The sequence below is a fragment of the Empidonax traillii genome, unplaced genomic scaffold, assembly GCF_003031625.1.
Source record: "Empidonax traillii isolate 1590-97213 ecotype Southwest subspecies unplaced genomic scaffold, ASM303162v1 scaffold651:size361119, whole genome shotgun sequence".
Lineage (NCBI taxonomy): Eukaryota > Metazoa > Chordata > Aves > Passeriformes > Tyrannidae > Empidonax > Empidonax traillii.
Window position 1 is genome coordinate 219,489 of NW_020955844.1, and position 21,672 is coordinate 241,160.

The following is a 21,672-nucleotide window of genomic DNA, read 5'->3' on the forward strand; positions in this document are numbered from 1 at the left end:
CTGCTGCTGGACTCTCTCAGCTCTTTCCTGGCATTAGCTCACTCAGCTAAAACAGATACCTTCTCCCACAGAGTCCAGCTCTGACAAGACACTACACAGTCAGAGGGTATAGAGTTTTATTGTTTATTTTATCAAGGAGCAACACAGCCATGCACACCAGTGCATGAGTCCAGAGCTTAATGCCTGGCCCAGGATCACCAGAGCACACATCTGACTCTAAAAGGTATGCTGGTCTCTGGTCAGTATCATAAGCAATTAAAATTACCTTCTTAGTCACCAAGTAACTTGTTCTCTCTTGCTGAGATCACTTTTCTCAAGAAACATTATGCAGAAGGGAGAGGTAGACATGTTATTTTAATCTTTCCCACTGTGGTGAGAAGTTCTTGATGGGAAAATGCTTGTGATGAGAGTGATTGCCTTTAGGAGCTGGGTGAGAAGGGCAAGTGAAATAACTGAGTAAATACACTAAGAAACCGTCATTTCCTTCCTCTAATGTTGCCATGGTCACACTAAAACAAAGCTTCCTCAGCTCCTGAGCCATCACCACCAATAAGCTGCTGCACTTTTTGATGAAATGCGATTTTGTCACTTATCTCAGTTTAAATTAATTTAGAAGGATGAGGATAATGGCAATGAAATAATAATAGGGCTGCATGGGCAAAGGTCAGCTTAGACAATGAAGTCAGTCTTTGGATTCAGAACTTCGGGGAATGCATGGGAGGTTGCAGAATGCCTTTTTGTTTTCCAAAGGCAAATAAAAGTATCTTGAACTTACATTCCAAATAAGGGAAAACACTTCAACAGGGATGACGCAGCACGTCACCAAATGTCAGCCTCCAAAAGGATTACAGAAGTAAAGAAATAGTCTGTTTCAAATTGGGTAAAAAAATGTGTAAGCAGCGATCTTAAAAGTGATCTAGGTAGTCATACAGTTCTTCAGACAAACTGAAAATTATTTTGCAAGATTTTTTGCAAGATCTAGTAACTGCACTGATAAAATAGGAAGATGAAAAAGAAAGCGGACAAATGTGAGAAATATTTTTTAGGACACTGAAGGTAGGAGAGGCAACAAACATTAATTCTAAGAAAGGTTTGAACACATCTGAATAACTACAGTCCAATTTCTACATCAAAGGTTTAAAAGCTTATTTTTTTTTTCCTTCAGCCTGATGTAAGGCTATTCACAGGTATGATTATATGTCTGCATTCAAAAGGCTATGTGCAAAGCCAGTGACAACCACTGTCAGACGATAAGGACTTCAGCGAACCCCTTGGACTTAGTGTATCCTATTTTCCTTGGTAAGTGAGTTAATAAGTGTTCTGCACAAGACTGATGCCAAGGAAAGAAAATATACTGTTTTCACTGGCCAGTAAGTTAAAAAAAACTTAACAGCTCAGCACTGCCTTCAAAGATTCAGCTCTACTCACAGCTTCAACCAATCCTGTTGGAAAAATGAGATCAGCATCTTTGTGGTGAACTTCATAGCAGTTTGCCATGTTGGTATATATATACACAGCATCTTCTGCCCTCTGCTACTGCTGATGTGCAGCAGGCCTGGTCAAAACCCCTGCTGATGCTGCAAAGGCACAGCCCCACAGCAACCTGGCCAACACTTGCCACAGTTTCTGGTAGGAGCCAGCTGCTCTGCTGATTTCATGCTCCAAGCAGACAGACCTCACTACAAACCTTACCTGCTGCACTCAGCTACTAAAAAAGGAAATGGGTATATTTAAAAGAAAAAAAGCCAAACAACAGCCCACCAAACAAAAAACCCAACACCTTAAAAGTTGATGGTGTTCACACTTTGGCAGAGCAGATTAGGATGTTTGGGCACTGTTGTGCAGTAAGAGTAAATAGGAGCTTGTGGTTTGGAGACAAGATACATGTCCCCTCACACTGCTGAATTCCTGTTTGAATATGTGGCAGGCAATGCCCTTTGGAGGAAAGCCCATGCTCTGAACAACAGCAAGCCCAATTCATACAGGCAACTGCAAATGACTTGACTGGCCTAATTTTAAGGAAAGAAAGAAGAAAAGGCAAGACTTCTGTGGAATTTTGAATGTTCCTTTTACACTAGGAAATAACTCTTCTAGTATCAGCCATCAGAAGGAGTTAAAGCCTAATTTTCAGGCAACAGCTGATTCTCAGTACAACAGTAAGACAAGGGTCACTGATCAGAGAGCTTTGCAACAGGAATCTCTGTTTTGGATTGTCTGGAATGTCAGTTTTGCATCAAATTCTCCTGCTCAAATCAGTTACAGGTTGTTACCAACAAATTCAGTTGTGCCATACTTAAGAACTAGCAGTATGAGGATATCTATCCGATGGCCAGAGCTAGAACAGGACTACGACTGAGGTTAGAATTCAGGAGGGAATATATTCCACCACCAGAATTATTGCTAAATCCTGACTAGCCTGACCTTCATGAAGTCCTTTACTTGGACTTTCAGAAAGCAGGGCAAGACTAGAGTTAAGGTTGGTCTTTCTCACCCATACTTCTTTCTTAGTCGCAGCAAGATCCCTGAAAGAGTCCAGGGCTGACTCACATACAAACACACCACACAGAAGGCAGCTGACTAAATGAAAGCCATTGATTAGGGTTAAAACTGCCATAGAAAGTGAGTTTAAGAGGTGGCATCTGTTAATTATAATAGCCTATGTTCAGTACTTGACCAGCAGTGGACATGTAACCAGTGACCCAGGCTGGACTGGAAAGAAAAGTGCAGTGGTGGGGCAGCAAGTGACAGGAGGGCTGCAGCATCAGGTTTCTTGCTGAAGTTAACTAAACTTAGTGAGCTACTTTAATCTCCTTGTTGAGGCATGTGTTGTGCCCTATGTTTAATTTTAGTGCATTTAGCTAAATTCTGGTTAATGGCTGAGCTGGGAAATTAGTCTCTAAGATCGAGTCTCCTGCTGAATTAAATGACAGAAACAAAGCCTCAGTGCTGACTCTGCCCCACTACTTCGGCAAGAAATAGTCTCCAAGACTCAAGGCTGAAGCAGAGCATTTCCAAAACTTGGGCAGCAGAAGACAGACCAGATCTCAGCTCAACAGTGTCACAGACAGGTGTCACCACATGGCCCCAGCTCAAACTAAGTCCAAATGGTTCAGTCTCACACTGTGCCTTGGCTGAGTTACGGAATACCTGGAGAATGCCGCACTGAATTCTCAAGCCAAGCAACACAGAGCAGCTCGATGTGAAAGGGAGCATGGACAGATCTCAGGCCAAGGTCTGGGCAGCGTGTTGCTGCACATGTGCTGTTTCAGTTTCAGGTTCTTTCCAACCCAAACAGCAATATTAGAGCTTAAATAATTGCAGAGTCAAACTAGTTGTATAATCTATTTATTTTGCTAGAAAGACTCACAGAGGACGTGTGCTAGGGCCAGAATCCATGTCACTGCCCTAGTGAAAATCCAGACGAATACCATTGATTTTAGTGTAGTTATTATAGATTTTTGCAGTGCAATCCTCTAAATCTAGTCCAGGTGATGCCCTTGCACAGATCACTGTTATTACTGTATTTACTTGACAGAGGCAGCAGACCATTGAAGCAAGGCTGTCAAGAGGTTACAACCCCAACCTCCTAGACAGAGGCTGCAAGATCTGCCACACAGATAAAAACGTAACAGGCTCGAGTATTTTTCTTCCACTTCCTCCACAGCTAGACTGCTAGTAAAAGAAGGAAATCCAAACCAATAGAAAACACTGTAAGACTGAAAAATATTCCTTGCCAATCAAGACTTTTCTACCTATGAAAATCAACTGACTTAGAATAGTAGCAATGATTTACTGAGCCACAGTTCTACGGTGCCTTTTGTGCCTCGTGGTAGGTGTGAGCATACAGATGGCAGAGGATGCCCCTGACCCACACACCTTACCCTTGGCAAGGTATCTGACTCGCTCTCACAGCAGCAGGCTTCTCACTATGAGGGAGGGAGCCTGTCTCTCCAGGTTTCCAAGGTTCACATGACCCCTAGACGGTATGGGGCAGGGTGTAATCCCCAACAGGATCAATGGAACAACACATGCTCAGCTCCTTGGAGGATCAGGCCAGGAACTGCTCTTATAGGAGTAAGCAGGAACAAGAGCATACAGTTACTCCATCACTTACCTGAGGCTCAGAGGCCAGATTCATCTTATAAGGATGCGTCTTTCCCTCCTCACTTACAAGTGGTGACCAGACTTTTGCCTCTGTTCTGCAACATAAAAATTTTGAATAGTTAATCTGTTTTCATCAGTGAGCATCACTGCTGTTATTAAAAGACTCAAAGATAATCAAATTTTCAAATGTTTCCTCAGTCTCTCCTATATAGCACTATCCCCCTTAGGGGGGATGTAGACAGCCTCATTTTAGGCACATAAAGCGGATGACTTAGATATGTCACATGAGATCCTCGGAGAAAGACAAGATCTCAGCAGTGACTGCCCTGGCTTACCCTTTGTGAGTCTGTGGGCAACACATCCAAGCACAGGCTCCAACCCAGGCAGCGTGGGCTACCCAACAGCAGAAGCTGGGGATATTCCTTAGATGCAGATCCTTTAAATAAGACAATTAAGATTGCTATGTGTTTCAGCTTTTACAGGTAGCCAGGGAGAGGAATGATTCTTGTGTCTATTGACCATATAGAGAACATTTTCTTTTTAAAGTTAAACTGCCTTAGATCAACTAGAAATACTTTCTGGTTCAAGTCTCCAGAGTTTTCTTCTTATTTATACAGTGGTATCCGTGCTGAAAAAACAGAGGCTTTTGGGAATTATCCAAAAAAAAAAAAAAAAAAAAAAAAAAAAAAAAAAAAAAAAAAAAAAAAAAAAAAAAAAAGATCCAAGCCTGCAATGGGACTAAGAACTGAAATGACATCATGTGTCAGAGAAAGTCTACATAACCTTTACTGGTCTGCGGTCTGACCCAATTACTCACAGCAGCCTGAAACACAAGTCAAGATCTGCAACTAAAACCAACTGCTTTTACCATAATCACTTTGGAATTTTGCTATGTCCCAAAGAATGACAAACAAGTGGGGAGGAAGAAGTAGAGTTCTTGGATTTGCTTGAGATACTTTGTAGGAAACATATACTACGTACATTTCTCAGAAGTACAGACAGTAGTTAGCAACTCAAATGAACTAAAAAGTGCCACTGCTCCCAAACTTTTTAATAGTAGGGAATGAGTGACTGCGGTATTGCTGAATGAAAACTGTTGTTCAATGCTAAATATTGCATCACGCAGCAACCAAATGCCTGATAAACTCTTAGGATGAGGTTTGAAAACCATGTCCTGTTTTGACAGGAGCCCCTTCCGGAATCTGAAACTGCAGATAGATGTACTTCCCAGATATTTGTGGATCTAGGACCAGTTATAATTTAAGTACTTAGTTAGCAAAACAGGAATGATTATACTGAGAATCAATTGGGTAACTGGAAAGAGACTTTCCAATAAAGAAAGAGACTAGAAACAGAAAAGACATCTAAAACTGACAAGGATGGATAAACAGAGTATAGAGCTACCCAAGATAAACTCAGTCTGGTCTGCAACATTACTCAAAAAGCCCTCCAAAGTCACAACATTTTTTAAAGAGCCCAGTCTTAGCTATGATGCACACTCTCTCCTTGCTTCTAGTAACCTGTGCTTTAAGGTACCTGAGAAACTGGCAGTTTTACCCAGATTATGGCTATCAAGCCTCACAAAGTCACAGCCATCTCGAGGATGGCTGTATTTTGCACCAGCAGACTGTATTTGCACATAGGGGAGCAGCCTGTTGACCAATACAAAGCCTTATTCCTTGGAAGTGTTTGGAGATCATGTGTGACCAAGTTTCATCTCCTTTGAAAAAATAGCAAAGTATACGGAAATCAAACACCCTGCCAGGCTAGAAGCAAGTGGACTTCAGCTGGAGATGAAAGAGCAGCTCAGAAAGTGTTAAACACTTCAGCTGATTTCTAGCATAAGCATCCCTGTGCCAGTTCTCACAGCAGTGATTCAAGAACTTTTGAGGTAGTGTTTTCTTTTACAGCAGTTTAATATTATCAGCTTTCAGAAGCACCAGAAGGCTTTATTCATACTGAAAAAATCAAGCCTTGAGCAGGCCAATGTATGAATACAGAACAGAAATTTCCCCCTAGGCACTTGCTCTCACCCCACTGCCCCTCACTCAGTGAGGGGCACAGCATGTTGGTCTCCTGTGCAGGGGAGGCAGCTATGGCCAACTACTGCAGCCAACGGGGTTTTTGACCAGATTTTTCTCCCTTATTTATTAGCAAGGCAAATAGCTCAAGTTTGTGTCCCAGCCTGCTGCCATTCTGATCTGTCACTGGATATAAATGGAAGCAGCAAGGTCACTCCAAGTTTTACTTTCAATCCAGTTTAAAAAGTTATCCAAATAGAAAGGTTAAACAGCCCATGCATCTGTCCCTCTAAGGCAGGGAAGATAAAGCTTCCCTTTGTCTTCACAACAACTGCAGTAGAGCCCCTCAGCCACTCTCAACAGCCCATTTATGGCCCCCGTGACACTGTAAAGAGGAGACAGCTTTGCTCCCCCTGGCTTTACACCAAGCAGGCCTTTCAAGGCATGTGGTCCATCCCACAGCACGGCCTGTGGAGCCCACAGCCTGTAGGTTTTAGGTAGGACCACTACAGTCCCAGTTCTCAGCAAGGGTTTCCTGGCTCTGCTCCTGGTGTCAATGCCTGTAATTCTACAGAAGTGGTGGCAGAGGGAAGAAAAATAGCACCTAGAACTTGACCTTATGTCTCACTGCTGGCCCAGGGCTTATTTTCTGCAGCACTGGGAAGTGTGGGCACCGCAGCAGGGCAGATTAGACTCACCATGCTTGTATCTTATCTATATATTTTCACATCTTATTTATATGAAGCAGGCATCAGAGCAGATAGCCAAACCCAAACTTGGTAACAGTGCTTCCAGTTCACAGCAGGCTGCTCCTGGTAATGGCTTTCTGGAGGATTTTTTCCCAAATCTGGGTGAGAGGACCCCCTGTGGAAGGGCTGGCTGTCCCAAGCAGCCTGCTGGGGAATCCCACCCTGTCTGGTAAAAACCAGCAGGCTTCGGCATCCTTACTGTACCTCAGAGACTCCTGATAAACTGATGATTGATTTTATAATATGGTTTCTAATGCATATTCTTTCAAATGAGACTCCAGCAGAGAACAATGCTCAAACAGGGCAGAGAAGACAAAAACATGACACGAACAAGCCTGAGAATTAGTTTCAAGCAAATTAATTGCAGACACATAGATATACAAACTTTTTCATGTCTGGAGTTTACATTTACATGCTGTTTCCTTACTACAAAATAGAGAGTAACCAAGACAGGGCCAGGAAATAAGCCATGCATTTGCTGTTTTATCCAGACAGAAACTAAGATCCAAGTTTAGAAAGAAATTTCTCCCATGCTAGTTTGGATGTGGAGGTACTGGTATCAAGAGGAGGAAGGAAACTGCGTGCAAGTCAAGGCAGGAATCTGAAGAGGTATTTATGAAACACAACCTTTTTCAAGCAACTTGGCTTGAACACAGTGTAATATAAATAAGCACTATGAGAGCCTAGATTTTGCTACCAGTGCTTTTTGTGTTAAAAGTCAGGCCATATCTTCAAGGGAAAATTCAGAGCTGGAAAACAAGGGTCCAGTTCTGTGTGCCAGGAACTGTGTAATTTCCATAGAGAAGAAAGGCACATCTACATTCCCATTTCAAACATTAGGATGGACACAATTAAGAAACCAAAGTAGAGAATAAACCCCAAAAGACTGAAAAGTCTCTTTCGCAACACAAAGTTTGCCAGCTGAAAAATGAGGAAATATCTAAAGAATTTATCTTCCACCAATCATGTCACCAGAGTTTTAGACAGGCATTTTAAAAATGTTTAGAAACTAACTACAAGAGCTCTCAGGCTACCAGGAAGATACCTTTTAATCAGCCCTTTGGCTGCAACAGCTGAAAAATACATGCTCTTGGCCCTAAACATGAGAAGTCACCTTTAGCAACAACCCCTTCATGGACACATTCACTTTGGCAAGTAGAACTGTACCTGGGCTGCATGCAGTCCACTGTCAGTTCAAACAGCAATGATAGTCACAACTCCCTAGAGACAGGGAGCCCCAAATGCAATTTCTCCATGTATGGCCCTCTTGCATTTCACACAACCACTTACACCAACAGTTACACAGAAGAAGCAACGGAAATTTATTACAAGCAAGTTCATTACAGAGCTGCAAAAGATAAGACACACCTGACACTCAGGCTCACACTGCTCTTCCTCAAGCCAGCTGCAGAGTTAACTATTTTTACCTTGCCAAAAAGTCTGTAAAATGCCAACAAATAGCTATCTTGACTTGCCAAAAATCACTCTGGATGTGCCAGTTGTTAGTAAAAGCTGCTGGCATGCACCCAGGAGGACTGGGAGCACCACACTGGCCATGGAGAGGCTGTGAGCAGTAACTCAGGGTCAGGCAACCTGCATGCCCTTATATAGCTGCACACTGAGCAGCTGGCTTTTCCCAGGGCCAAAAGAATTATTAGTAAGATGACAGAAACTGGAAAACTCTCCTTGGCAGGGAAGCAAAAAAGCAAACCTAAATGAGTCAACGGATTCCACGAACTTCCTAGAACACAAATTTGAGCCTATTGTGGCTTTGTGCAGCTAGTTCCCACAGCTCAGATCTGGGAACACATGGAACAAGCAACAGTGCAACCGAACCTACTGAATGAAATGTAAAGGGGCATCACATATGTGCTCTCTTCTTCTTCATAAGCATCTACACATGATCCTTTCTGACAATGCATTTAACATGTGCTGGTGGCAGATCTGACTTCCCCAGTCCCACTTTTCAAAGAACAAATACATAGCTTCACTCCTTGGCAGAACTTTTAGCAAATTAAAAGACTGTTTTGCAAACAAAAAAGCTGCATTAATATATTATAAGCTGGCAGAAGAGCTGCAGAAAAACAGCTTGGAATTTGAGGAAAATGACAGCAGGAGCCGAACAAGAGATTACATGTTTGGAATCCCTTTTCACAAATATTCCTCTCTTACTACCACCCCCAAACTGCCTCCAGACTCAAAGGGAAGGACAGACCCACTATAGGAGCACTCCTTTTTTTAAAAAAAACAACATATAAATATATACTTTATCTCTGAGTTGCCTCAGGGTTGCAGTTCTACCACCCATTTGGAGACTATAGCCACAGGCAAAGAGCCATTTGTTTCAGAAATAATTTTCACCTGTGCTGCAGTGAACATTTGTCTGCTGCTACACCTGCAGCTACAACAGAGCTCTGTGTCAAATTCATCATGAGCATTTCCACCGACACTGGTGATGCCTGCATCTTTGGCTACCAGGTGCATTTTCTGGTAGGAGTATTTGTTCCTCCTGCACCTTCCTTTCTTTGAATGTTCTTTGTAAGAACAAGTGTCTTACCCAAAATACACTGTATTTTCACAGGAAGGTGATAACTTTCTCCTATATTTTGGACATGTCTTGCTGCTTACCCCCACTAACGGAGTGCAGCAGCCTGGGACAAAACTTTGCTCAAAATGTCAGTGCAGTGATACACACACTCTATTTAAAGAAAAAAAAAGAAACAAAAGCAAAAGAAAATGAAAAGGTAAAAGAAGAGTAATTCTTCTCAAAGACTCAAGATCCCAAACTTAATTGTTCCTATAAATGGGAAAGGCTCTAAAAATCTCTCTGAATTTCTCAGTTTAGCAACCAGGTGGGCTTGAGTTGACTGAAGCATACTGTCTTGAGCTTGATTTTATACTGTTGAAGACAATAATGGAACCTTTACTTTGGTTTCTTGAAAACTACATTTCTCTAAATGAAAAAGCAATAGGAATGAACAAACATAAGCTCAGAAAATAGCAGGGAGCTACCCAACACACTAAGTTCAGCAGGAATTTGATATATGCACCAACATTGTTGAACACCCACTTTTGAGGCAGAAAACAGACCTTTCCAACTCTGTTCACACATCAAACAGCAAAGCTGTGGCAGTGGCCACTTAAAAAAAGAGTATTCAGAGAAAACAATTTGTGGCTGAGTTTTAAATCCTAGGAAATTAAGAGATTTGCACTCTTGGGTGAAAAAGCAGACCAGGCATGTTTTCTTCAGCTAGAAATTTGATGTATTTTTAATGGTGACATGGGTTAGACAGACTAGATTTCCTGCCTACAATCTGTTTTGAAATATTTTTCAACTGTTACCATAATTAAGAAAAATACTGAAACAGGAAACGTTGGAATGCTGTTGATACACACAATCAAGTATACAGTGCAAACAGCATTTCCTTTACCAGAAGTGTTTAAGTCCTTTCAATTATCTATAATTACACTTCTCTTAAATAATCATTAGTACAGCCAAACATGAAGACATCTTAACTGCTTGACTACCATTAAAAGAGAAGAGGATTGCCTATTTGGAGTACAAACACATTTAAAGGCTTTTTTGGTTCACAGAAGAGCCCCCCCAAAATATAAGCATAGTACAATACTTCCATAAACACTCTCCTAGCCTCCAGCTACTTGCAGCTTAAAGGCTTTGTGCAGCAGAAATACCTCCATTGTATATATCAACCTTTATAGATTTGTCTATCATTAATTCACCCACTGGCTCTTGAAACCACATACACTTTTCACATTCTCAGCACAGTCACATAACGAAGTCTCCACTGTCATGATGGTGTTGATCCTTCTGTGGAACTGAAACACCTGATGTGATCTCAGACCTATGCCTAGAATCTTATCTGGCATAACCTTGCTGCCACTCTGAATGCAGGTTAGAGAACATTTAGCTTGAGTAATCATTTAAATGAGTAAATACTTAAAATTCATCAGCTAACAATTTAAAAATCACTAAGGATTTATGCTTTCACAAGACATCTCTACAACGATGAGTAGAAAAGAAGGACTGGAAGACTTTTCACTCCAGAAAACCTGGCCCAGCTGGGCACATCCTCAGTGCCAGCTGTGTGTGATGCTCCAGCCCACAGAGCGGCTGTCCTGTCAGACCAATGGTCTGTGCCAGCACAAGCTCCTTGTACAACTAATTTGGGTAACGAGCTACAACTGCACAGCATGGAGACCACAACCTCAAGTTGGTGGTGTTGAAGTGCAAATTATATATTTTCCTTTTCATACTCAGCCAACTACTCTGACCACTGAGTACAGCTGCGTTTAGGACAACACAGTGGAGTAGGAACCTAGGAGACAACTGGGCACTAGAGATAAAATATACTCAAAAGAGTACAACCAGGAAAGACAACATGATGAACATACATTTTATATAAAGCAGTGGCAAGCGGTCAGATCGTTGCTTTCACATCCTTGCAGTCTTGACAATCTTCTTGGCTACTCTGTCATCAATACTCAGCAATCAGTACAGCAGCAGAAGAGCCAGCACACGCTCATGCTCCCTCATTGAAAGGAGGTTATAAAAGAGTTAAGCTGTGCAAACCCAGAGCCTCTGCACAGTTTTACACAGCTGCATATCCAGCTAGAAATCTCTCCCTGGGCAGCTTCCACACCCAAGGCCAATGAAATGTGCATGGGGTAGCTATAAAGTTAATGACTTTGTAATTAACATTAGCAAACACATTTTACAGACTCAATGATCTGTACGAGTGAACTCGCCTGCAGGCTGAAAGAACTCTTGCCACCCTTCCTCTCTCCCAGCCAGAACCACATGACACTGGTTTGTAAGTCAAGCAGCTGGATATTTTAGAGAGGAAAAGAAGCACTCCTTTGCAGGAAGATTAGAGGCTGCCAAATTTGAGGCCAGTATGAGAAATTCTGGGGTTAACAGGCTGCTGCAAAGCTCATCCTCCATTCACACTGCTTGCACTGTGATCTGCTCTTCCCTCTGTGAATTCCCTCAATGAACCATCAGGCTTTTTTTGGCCAAGACCCATTGCTTCTTCCTGAACTGGGAAATGCCTCCTGAACTCCTGGCATTGTCCAAGCTGTGGTAAAAGACTTCTGTTTATCACAGAAAAGCCCTGAACAACTGAACCACTGTGTCACTCAAGGCATGCTTTTGCACTCCTTTTGAAAGCACTTCCTCTGCATCTGCCCCGAAACTGCCCCTACCTTCCCTGGGGGAAGGTAGGCATGGGAAAAACTCACTCCAGATGCCAACACTGTATCTACCATCTGACTTTGAGAAGTGCTGGCACCCTTGGCTGCAATTCAAACCAAAAGGAAGGATAAATACCAAGCATCCTCAAAAAATAATAATTAAACCCACAAAAAAACTAAAACAAAAAATTAAAAACCAGGCTCCAGCTCTTTTAAGTAGCAACAGGTCAGTGCAAAGCAGACCCCTGCCTTCCTATCTCCATTTCTTCTCTTTACAAAGATGGTCCAAAAATAAAGCATGGTAAGGGAAAGGAATGAAGCTGTCCATTTCTCTGCAGTTCAAGATAGTGGGAAGGCTGAAGTCAGCCTGTGCTCTACATTAGTGACAGAGACTGTGGCTCAGCTGTCAGCTTCCTTTAGTTTTTCAGGACTTGGAGAGATTGATGCCTAACAGGCACCTTGCTGCACCCTGGGTTATCACTGTTTAGCACTGACAGTGCTGTTTGATCAGGAGGCTTCAAAATGTACATTTCTGAGTCTCTCGGTGCCAGAAACCAGGCAATTAATCACTTGGAACAACACACAACCATATACTTTAACTGCTACATCAGAGCAACAGGAAGGAAGGTCGTCTTGTACCTCCTCTGCTATGAGTGAAATTTTCATGAGACCATCTTTGATTTCTCGATGTCAGGAGCTACAGAATGAGCTGAGAGACTGCCACAAATTATCAGCCAATTCCTCACTTGAAAGGTTGCTTTTGTAAGGTCAAGTGCAGCAAATGCAAGCAGCATTAGGATTAAAGGATGAAATGCAGTTTCCTCTTGCTAGCCAGCACCTGCCAGACAAAGCACTAAGAGGTCAAATTAAACCAGCCGGAGAGGTCTACCGTCAAACCAAAACACAGCTACTGCCCACCCTGTAACCCTCCCTCTATCCATCCCCATTCTTGCTCAGCAACGTACCTGCTGACTGTCAGAGTGAGTTCATCTGTGCAACCCTTGATTTTGTTCTGAGCCTCAAGGTGTGTCATGTTCTCTGTGTTCACTCCATCAATGGCTATGATCTGGTCTCCTATACACAAGTTGGCTATTGCAGCTTTGCTACCTGGAGTCACCTAAGAGAAAACAAAAGGAGTGAATGGACTTTCCAGTGAGGAGCTTTCCACAGCAACATCTGAAAAACAGTTGGAGAAATTGTGGTTTCTGCCACTTGTACCTGGAAGCAAAGAGTTGAAAACTAAAGTAAATTCTCAGCAGAAATCTATCTGGGTCTATTAGATATTCCTCAGCAATAGTTAGGGGTAAGTTGTTGGTTGTTTTTTTGTTAGGTTTTTTTGGTGTTTTTTTTTTTTTTTTTTTTTTTGGGTCACCCACAGATACAAATTTGGAGAGGAAACAACAGGTAAATTTTTTTTTTAAAAAACCATATTTTCACTCAAGGCAATTGATTTCATGCTAGAGAGCAAGACCATCCAGAAAGCAACTCCGTGCTGGACAGAGAAGTACTCTCTGGAACAAGGTTCTGAGGACAGCCAGAAGTCCAAACCTCTAAGAACAGAGGTGACAGAAAAGTATCAGACTCACTGTAATACAGTCAATGCCAGTCATAAACACCTTTGCCTGCCTCACAATCTCATCTGTTTCATTCCCTGGAAGAAAGGTTTGGGCTCAAGATTTTGGATTGCTTCTTTAGTTGTAATAAACTGGTTTTGCCCAGGAACAGGTGCAACACACACTCACTGACTCCAGCAAGACCAATCCCAAAGCAGTGTGTGATCTAATGAGCAGAATGGAAGGGAGAAAGGCATCAGAAACTTCATCTTTAAACCACAAGCTGACAATAGTTTTGAAAAAGTAGAAACATCACCCCCAGCCTGACCACAGCTCACCATGATACCTTCTGCCACATTACATCTCCCTTTCCTCTCCATGCATGGTGCTTTGCTTTCCAGATACACCACTGCACTGCTAGAGAGGTGCTGTGCTCCGCCTGAGAAACGACTGATGGAAGGAGCTTGGGGTAATCTCATTGAGATCCCACATAGAAGACACTATGCAGCAATGTCATTGCTATGACACCACAAATTAAAAGGTCCCAGCTAAAACTTGGCATTTTCAAGAAAATCAACTAAACGAATGGCTCATTTTTCCCTACTTCTTCTAAAGATGTGTCCTCCTAACAACTGAGACCTCTTCGGACCAAATGTACTGCTTAGGTGGAGAGTGAATAATGTCATATTTGTGGCTTTGCAAGCAGTATATAAGATTTTCTGCAGTTTTAATGCCTTTGTGGAAGGATTGTAATGATTTCTGTGGGCTTTCATCAATTATTTAATAGGCAGAGGAAATGAGAAGAGTGCATTGCTCCCACACGAGTACATATTAAAACATGCCTTGCAGCTGAGACATACCTCGTTTATGAGTCCACTGCAAGTGGTATTCGTTCTATGCATTCATGCTAGGTTTCAGCATGCTGGAAAGCAGCTGAGCAAACCCAGCAGAGCTGTCAGACATAAACAAACATTGTTCACAAGATTTAGAGATCTCTCCTAATGTGGGTTTGGTTGGCAAATCACTGCCCCGAGGAACACACTCCCCTTCTAGAAGTGTCACACATTAGCAGCAATTACAATTACTCTTTTCCCTGGGCTGAAACCGAGGTTTTCAGCACATCCCCTCACAGCTGTGGTGGGGGTATTTTCCCTAACCAGAAGAAAGATCACAATATGCTTCTCTTTTTTCACCTCTCTACTAGGACAGTATTTCACAGAAAGGGGAAGGACTCAGACATGTATCACAGATGTCCAAGGTTGACCAAAGTGTTCAACATTAATCCAAAGAGCTTCAGATGGATCAAACAAATAGTGGGTGGATACCTGAACACCACTTCTAATGCTGCAAGTGGTCATGAACTGACAAGAGGAAGTACTGCTGAAAAGACCAGACAAGGCACCAGATGGATGTAGAAAATCTGCTTTAAATGTCAAGATCATCGCCTCCCAAGCTGCAGCCTGCAGTTGACTGGTGGCCTATCGAGGCCACTGAGTGTAATCTGCAGCCACTCCACTGGATGCACTGCCTTGAGAGTACCTTCTGTAAACCTTGTGACAAGGTGTCATAGTTCAACCCCATCCAGCAACTAAACAACACACTTGTTAACCACTCCCCACCAGCAGGACCAGGGAGAGAATCCAAAGAGTAGAAATGAAAATACTCCTGGGTTGAGATACAGACAGTTTGAAAGGTAAAGCAAAAGCTGCTCATGCAAGCAAAGCAAAACAAGAAATTAATTCACTGCTTCCCATGGGCAGGTGTTCACCCATCTCCAGGAGCACAGGGCTCCATCACACCTTAGGGTTACTTAGAAAGACAAAAGCCATTAACTCCAAACAACACTCCCTTCTACCTTCTTTCCCCTCTTAATATAACTGAGCATGATGCCATATGGTACGGAATATCCCTTTGATCAGCTGCAGTCAGATGTCCCAGCTGTGTCTCCACCCAGTCTCCCCTCCACCCTCAGCCTCCTCACCAGCGTGGCAGTACAAAAAAAGCAGAAAAGGCCTTGGCTCTGTGCAAGCCCTGCTCAGCAATAACAAAAACATCTCTATATTATCAATGCTGTGTTCAGCACAAATCCAAAACACCGACACATACCAGCTGTGAAGAAAATGAACTCTATCCCAGCCAAAACCAGCACACAGGGACAGCTAGGAGCCGTGAAGAAACCCTGAGCTCTGAAAGTTGATCATAGTCCCACTAGACTTGGGAGCTGTCTAAGACATATCCCTAAGGACCTGTCCTCCTGTTGCACGAGACACAGTGTGGGTCCCACCCTGGCTGCTGGGCCTTAACCACATCACTTGGTTTCCTGGTGCATTTATTTCCTCTGGTACCAAAGGAGGGAGAGGGGCACATTACTAACCCCAAGCTCAGCACACTTATTACCATGACTCATTTTCAATCAGACAAAACTGCCAAAGGGTCAAGAATAACAGTGGATTCACGCCAGCGCTGGAACACTGCTGGAGACTCAGCTAAACATCTTACATTTCAAGACTGATAATCTACACAATATGTGGTAGGCTGCTAGAAATTATCCTGTACCACCAGGAAGAGCTAAGCCAGAGGAGCCAGGGACACTGAAATACTGAAGCCTATTGAATAAACTCCTAGAGCCCCCAAGGATGAGCATTCACAGTAATACCTCAGCACTTTGCCAGTGCTTGTGGTGTCAGTTCCCCTTCTGTGTCCACTTCAGAGGAATTTGAAATATGAGTGCTCTTCTCCATCAGGTAGCACAAGGGCTATTACATTCACTCAGGTACCACCCAAATCTCTTCCCTAAGGGGAAGCTACAAGGATGCACAGTAATAAAAAGGATAAGTGAATTTGCCAAAAGGAAATGTTTTAAAATCCAGCTTCTTCATTCTGGAAATAACTTGCCCTGAAATGCAACCTTCCACAAACTGCTGCACTGCAACATCCAGCTCGTAATCCCTGCCAGGACTGCTCATAGGAAACATGTCTGCACAAGGGCAGGGTACCGGAGGTAACCCATCCCCCACCCTTTTAGGATGATTAACAGCTACTAATAATGTTCCCTTCCCCCCTCGCAGCAGGGCCTGGGCTTATCTCAGTGCTGTCAACGCTGCTTTTGATATTTGCTCACCTACCATTTAAGTCAGGAAAGTAAAAGGCGTTTCTGTTATTAAGTGAGGAGCACAGAGCTGCCACTGGGAAGACCTTTTCCTGCTTTTATTTTTGTCACATGCCTCCCTGGTCCATGGGAAGCAGCAGGATGGGCAGGCTCAGAGGTGCTCAGAGCACTGACAGCTATCAGCCAGCTTACACAAAGGACTCCATAAATGAACAAATGCATTCGGGCTCACAGGAATCCAGCACATTTTGCACCAGCTGAAACTGCTTTGCTCCCACTCTCACGTGATCTAAAGCTCTGGCCCAACCTCTTTCCTTACCCTTTGCTCTTGACTGAGCATGGAGCAGACACCAGCAGGGGACAAGGGGACAGCAGGCAGTGCCTTGCACACCTTGTACAGGCCCAGTATGAGCAGATACAGCTGCACTTCTGCATGGAAAGGCAAGGAGGTGTGAAAGATACCACAAGGAACAAAATCAGCAAACACTACTTTGTCCAAATCACACCTCGTGCAAAGGCACAGCCCCTTATCTCCTTTAAAATAGCTCCCTGACTGGCTTGGGCTTCCTCCTCTGGGTTTGAGCTGCCTCTGGCAGATGGGACTTGGGCAGCATCACAAGTCACCAAGAGCCTCCCAGTTCCAGGGACACTACGGGCGGGTGAATAAAGCTCTGCACACCTTCTAACATCATGCCCAAGGGCTTCCTTTGGAAGGGAGCCATGCCCTACCTTGAGGTGACTGCTCCCAGGCAATTGGGTAACACTGCCATTAGGTCATTTCACTGATGAACAGACAATGCTGAGACAGGCAGAGCAGCACTGCTTCATACTGTATCCAGAAGAGGTCCCAGAGCTCAACAGTGTGTGCTTATGGTAATTCTCTTTTTGGTTGGTGTTCTGTGTTAAGAAATCTAGGCTACTACAAAAATAATCTAAATACTTAAAACCAGGCACATCAAACTACACCCTTGACACCAGCTCAGACACGAGCCACCACATGGAAGAAACAGTCAATCCCCATAATCCATGGGCTTGATTGTGCACTCTTTACTCATGCAAAACTCAACGTAGCAGATTAACAGTTTAGACCAGTTATAGGCTTGGACCCCTCTTTTTAATAGAGGTCCCACAGACTCAGGATTGGTTTGGATACAAGAAAAGCCTACATTATTTCCTTAGACTGCAAAGTGAAGCTTTGTGGACACGTGCACACACACACAGGTGTGTGAATATATATCTGTATGTATATATACACTGCCCCCTCATACACACACTTTGGGCTCCACCTTGGCAGCACCACCAGGACTTTGCAAAGTTCAGATGTCTGTCTGAACTCAGGCAGTTTGCTGGCTGTCGCAAGCGCATTTACAACAGAAAACACTTTGATTTAGCAGAGGGAGACACATTTGGCTGCTTATCCAGCTCCCGGGACCTCTCTAAAAAACTTCTGTCTGTCCCAGAGCTTGCCAAACAAAACCACATTTTACATTTGATGCAATCCCTCCATTCACTCTACCTAACAAGCTTTGCAGTCCCTGGACAGGGATTAAAGGTGCCTGTTTTCCTTCTGCAGGCAAGGATCCAAGAGGCAGCAGTGGGTATACCAAGGGAAGCTGCTGCCCACAGCAAATGAGAGAGAGGAAGGGTGGGAAGCATTTCTATGAAAAGCAGTATAATGCAGCTCCGTGTATAAAGACAGCTGGGTGGGTCTAAAATTCATTCAATTCTTTCTGGCCTTCTCCCCTCATCCCTTCCAACACACTACTTGCTCCTTCTGTCATCTCTTCACAGTTTCTCACAGACCCTACAGCCTCCAGCATCACCCGTCACTCCACACCTACACACACATTGCAAGAAGTGATGAAGAGACAAAATTAACATCAGCCAAGAAAAAGATCTGGAGAAACTGCACCTATGTGCACTTGAGAGGAAAACCCAGCTGGGCCTTTGTTGGACATGACAGACATGCAGCAACATTCTCCCAAGGCCACGAGTGATAACAAGACATCTCTGACATTCAGTTTAATCCTCCCCACCCACACACACTGCTCTTTTACCATGAGTAATGTCCTCAGCGCTGGAGTATTATGCTAAGCAGTCACAATTTCTCCCAGCAAAAGCATGCAGCTGGGTCAGCAGAGATCAGAGGCTATGAGAAAATTCAGGCAAGCACGTTCCCCACCCTTTCTCTTCAGGGGAGGGGGAATGACAATCCCGTTCCTTACAACTGGTTCCAGGAGATCTCCCTTCAAAGCTGCTCCCACTCTCTGCACCATTGTAGTCCAACACAGCTGCAGCCCAAATCTCACTGGTTATGCTGGCCTAGACCACAGCATCACCAAGAGAGAATAAGGGGAAGGGAGATATACCTCTGGCTGGTGAAACCCCTGAGCATCAGCCCACCCAAGTGGGGTCTGGGCTTCCACTGCACAAGCTCCTCTTGCAGCCCAGCCCTCACCCTCCTGCCTGCCTTCACATCCTACCCTGACAGCCAGACGAGTACTATTAACACAGAAAGGGGAAGGCATCAGATACTGCACAGAGAGAGCTGACCTCAGTAAGGCAGTATAGAAAGATTTAGGTGAGATTATTTGCTCAGAAAATCAAGGAGTTACTCAGCCTCACTGCTTGTTTTGCAACATGCCCCACATTAAAACAAACAAAACAATTCTTACAACACCTCAAAAACAGCTGAGCTTTTCCTGATGGTTTATTTCATCCTCTAAATAAATCAACATGTCCAGTAAACAGCAACTATCTAAGATACTGTGTCACTGTCCGGAACAACATCAACTGTTTATGCAGTTAAGGCCTCCTATAATTTCCCTGTTTATACTGAAAAGAAAAAATAATCATTTTCATGACACACCCTTCAAATCCAATTAATTTTCCAAACCAACTACATTTCCTGATGGACAAACTGATTTTTGAGAACAAAAAGTACCAAGAAGCCTGCAACCACACATAACTTGACATCTGGGAACAAGCAGTTTAGGGAACAAAAAGGACTTTCTCCTATGAGGTCCAATATTTACTTTTGTCTCACATAAGGCTGGGGCTTGAACATTCCTTTCACATGTGGAGTTCTCTCTTTAGGTTCTTTAGGGAACTAATCCAGAACAAGGTGGGTCAGACACCACCAACAGAGATTATAGTGGTCACAAACAAGAGGCACAGAGAAAAGGGAATTCCAAAGTTTGGGTGACATCAAGCTGCTGCATAACAAATTGGTCTGAAAAGGTGAACTGTAGAAAATACAACCCTGGCTCCTAGGAGAGACAAGGATACTGCTCCTGCATGTAACTCTGGTAGAAGGAGTTTAATTAACATCCCAATTCTTTCAGAAGGTATTTCCAAGATAAAACTGCCCCCTAAGACTCAGGAAACAGGACGGGAAAAGACCAAGCCTGTCCTGTGCCCCAAAGTACTCTGCATTTACCACAAGGAACTTCTGCTGCTTTGCCCTTGCTAAAATTAAGGATGATTTCTTCTCATCCAAATCCTGGCAGCCAGGGAGATCAGAAAAGTATTTTCCTCTTCTCAGCAGCCATTTCTATCTTTGAAGCACAGGCCTTCCCAGCTGTAGCAGCTGCCCAGGAAACTGCCAGGGTTGACACTTGACTTCAAAGTCTGTAGGGGCACAACCTCTGTTCTCCATGCCTGATGTGCTCAGACAGACCAGACAGGACTCCCTCTGAGCAAAGGCACAAGGCATCATCTCATCCTCTAAACATCAACCCAATACTTCTGCAGGGCCAGAAGCTCTTGGCAGGTGACCCTAAGGACCAGTGTTCCACAGGTACTTATCAGCTGTCTGGTTCTGGAGCAGCTCTGCCCAGCACCCTGGGCAGTGTGGCACAGCACAGCAGGGCTGGTACTGCCACAGCCCTTCACCCCACCCAGCAGCCAGGAACAGCAGCACAAGAGTAAACATCAGAGCAGGAAACACAGCCACCATCACCTTCCTATAAACCCCAGCAGCTTTCCCCAGCTGTCTCCCTCTGCCCAGCCAGCCTCAGAACAAGATCCAAGCACAGTGCTGGTGTTTGCAGTTACAGACATTTGTAAAAGCTGGACAGTGTGGCAGAAGAAGTGCAGCCATAGGTGTGCACAATGGGGTCCAGCCAAGGCTCCCCAGGCTGAGGAGGAAAGCCAGCCCAACCCTAAATCCTATCACATCCACCACACCCCATGTTTCCTTTGGCAGAGGAGAGGCATTCCAGCTCCCCTCTCAGAGCAGTGGCCTCCCTGTAAAGCAGCTCTCCCTATGTCTCAGAAAAATAACCTGCAGCCACAGTCTTTTTTCCCACCTGGGGAACAGACTGCAGCCCAGCTCCCGCTGCTTGTGCCACTCAGCTGAGCCCTGACATGCTCCAGAGGGAGGATGGTCTCCACCCTCACAAGAGCTGCTCATCAACAACATGTCCCACACCACTGGGGCTCTCTCTCATCAGTGGCTTTGGGATGCCTTGGCTCAGCTGCTTCCTACCAGGGTGACTGGCTGACAGGGTAAGGACATGAGCCAGTACCAAAGCTAAACCTCATGTCTTTTTACACCACAGGATTCAGGTCCATGCTTGCTTTCAGACTATTAAGTCCAGTTTTATCACTAAATCAAGCTTTAATTTTATAAAGCTGGTTCAGAGGTCCATGCTTAAAAAAAACCCCACACTCAAACACCCAATTATGATCCAATTCTGTACTTTATATAAATTCTAAGCTTTTAAAATACCATGAATAGATAAAACATCAAACTAAACAGGGATGAATTCATATTATTGCAACGAGCATTATGTTGGGATTTCATTTTTTTTAATCTATTTGCATAAGTGGTCTGTCTTGAAACCACTTTTTCACTGGAAAATTGCTCGCTTTTATAAAAAAAGTGTCCAGTTTCACAGACTCTGAGAGACACCATTCCTTAA

General features: G+C 43.8%; 1 protein-coding gene across 1 annotated transcript in view; it reads right to left on the minus strand.

Moving 5' to 3' along the window:
- PDLIM1 (PDZ and LIM domain 1) overlaps positions 1-21,672 on the minus strand; it is a 43,720-nt gene that overhangs the window by 18,171 nt on the left and 3,877 nt on the right. The window contains exons 2-3 of the mRNA XM_027899218.1: positions 13,051-13,202; positions 4,115-4,199 (exon numbers count right to left, since the gene is read on the minus strand). Of these exons, the coding sequence (XP_027755019.1) occupies positions 4,115-4,199; positions 13,051-13,202 (237 nt within the window). The remainder of the gene's footprint in view (positions 1-4,114; positions 4,200-13,050; positions 13,203-21,672) is intronic.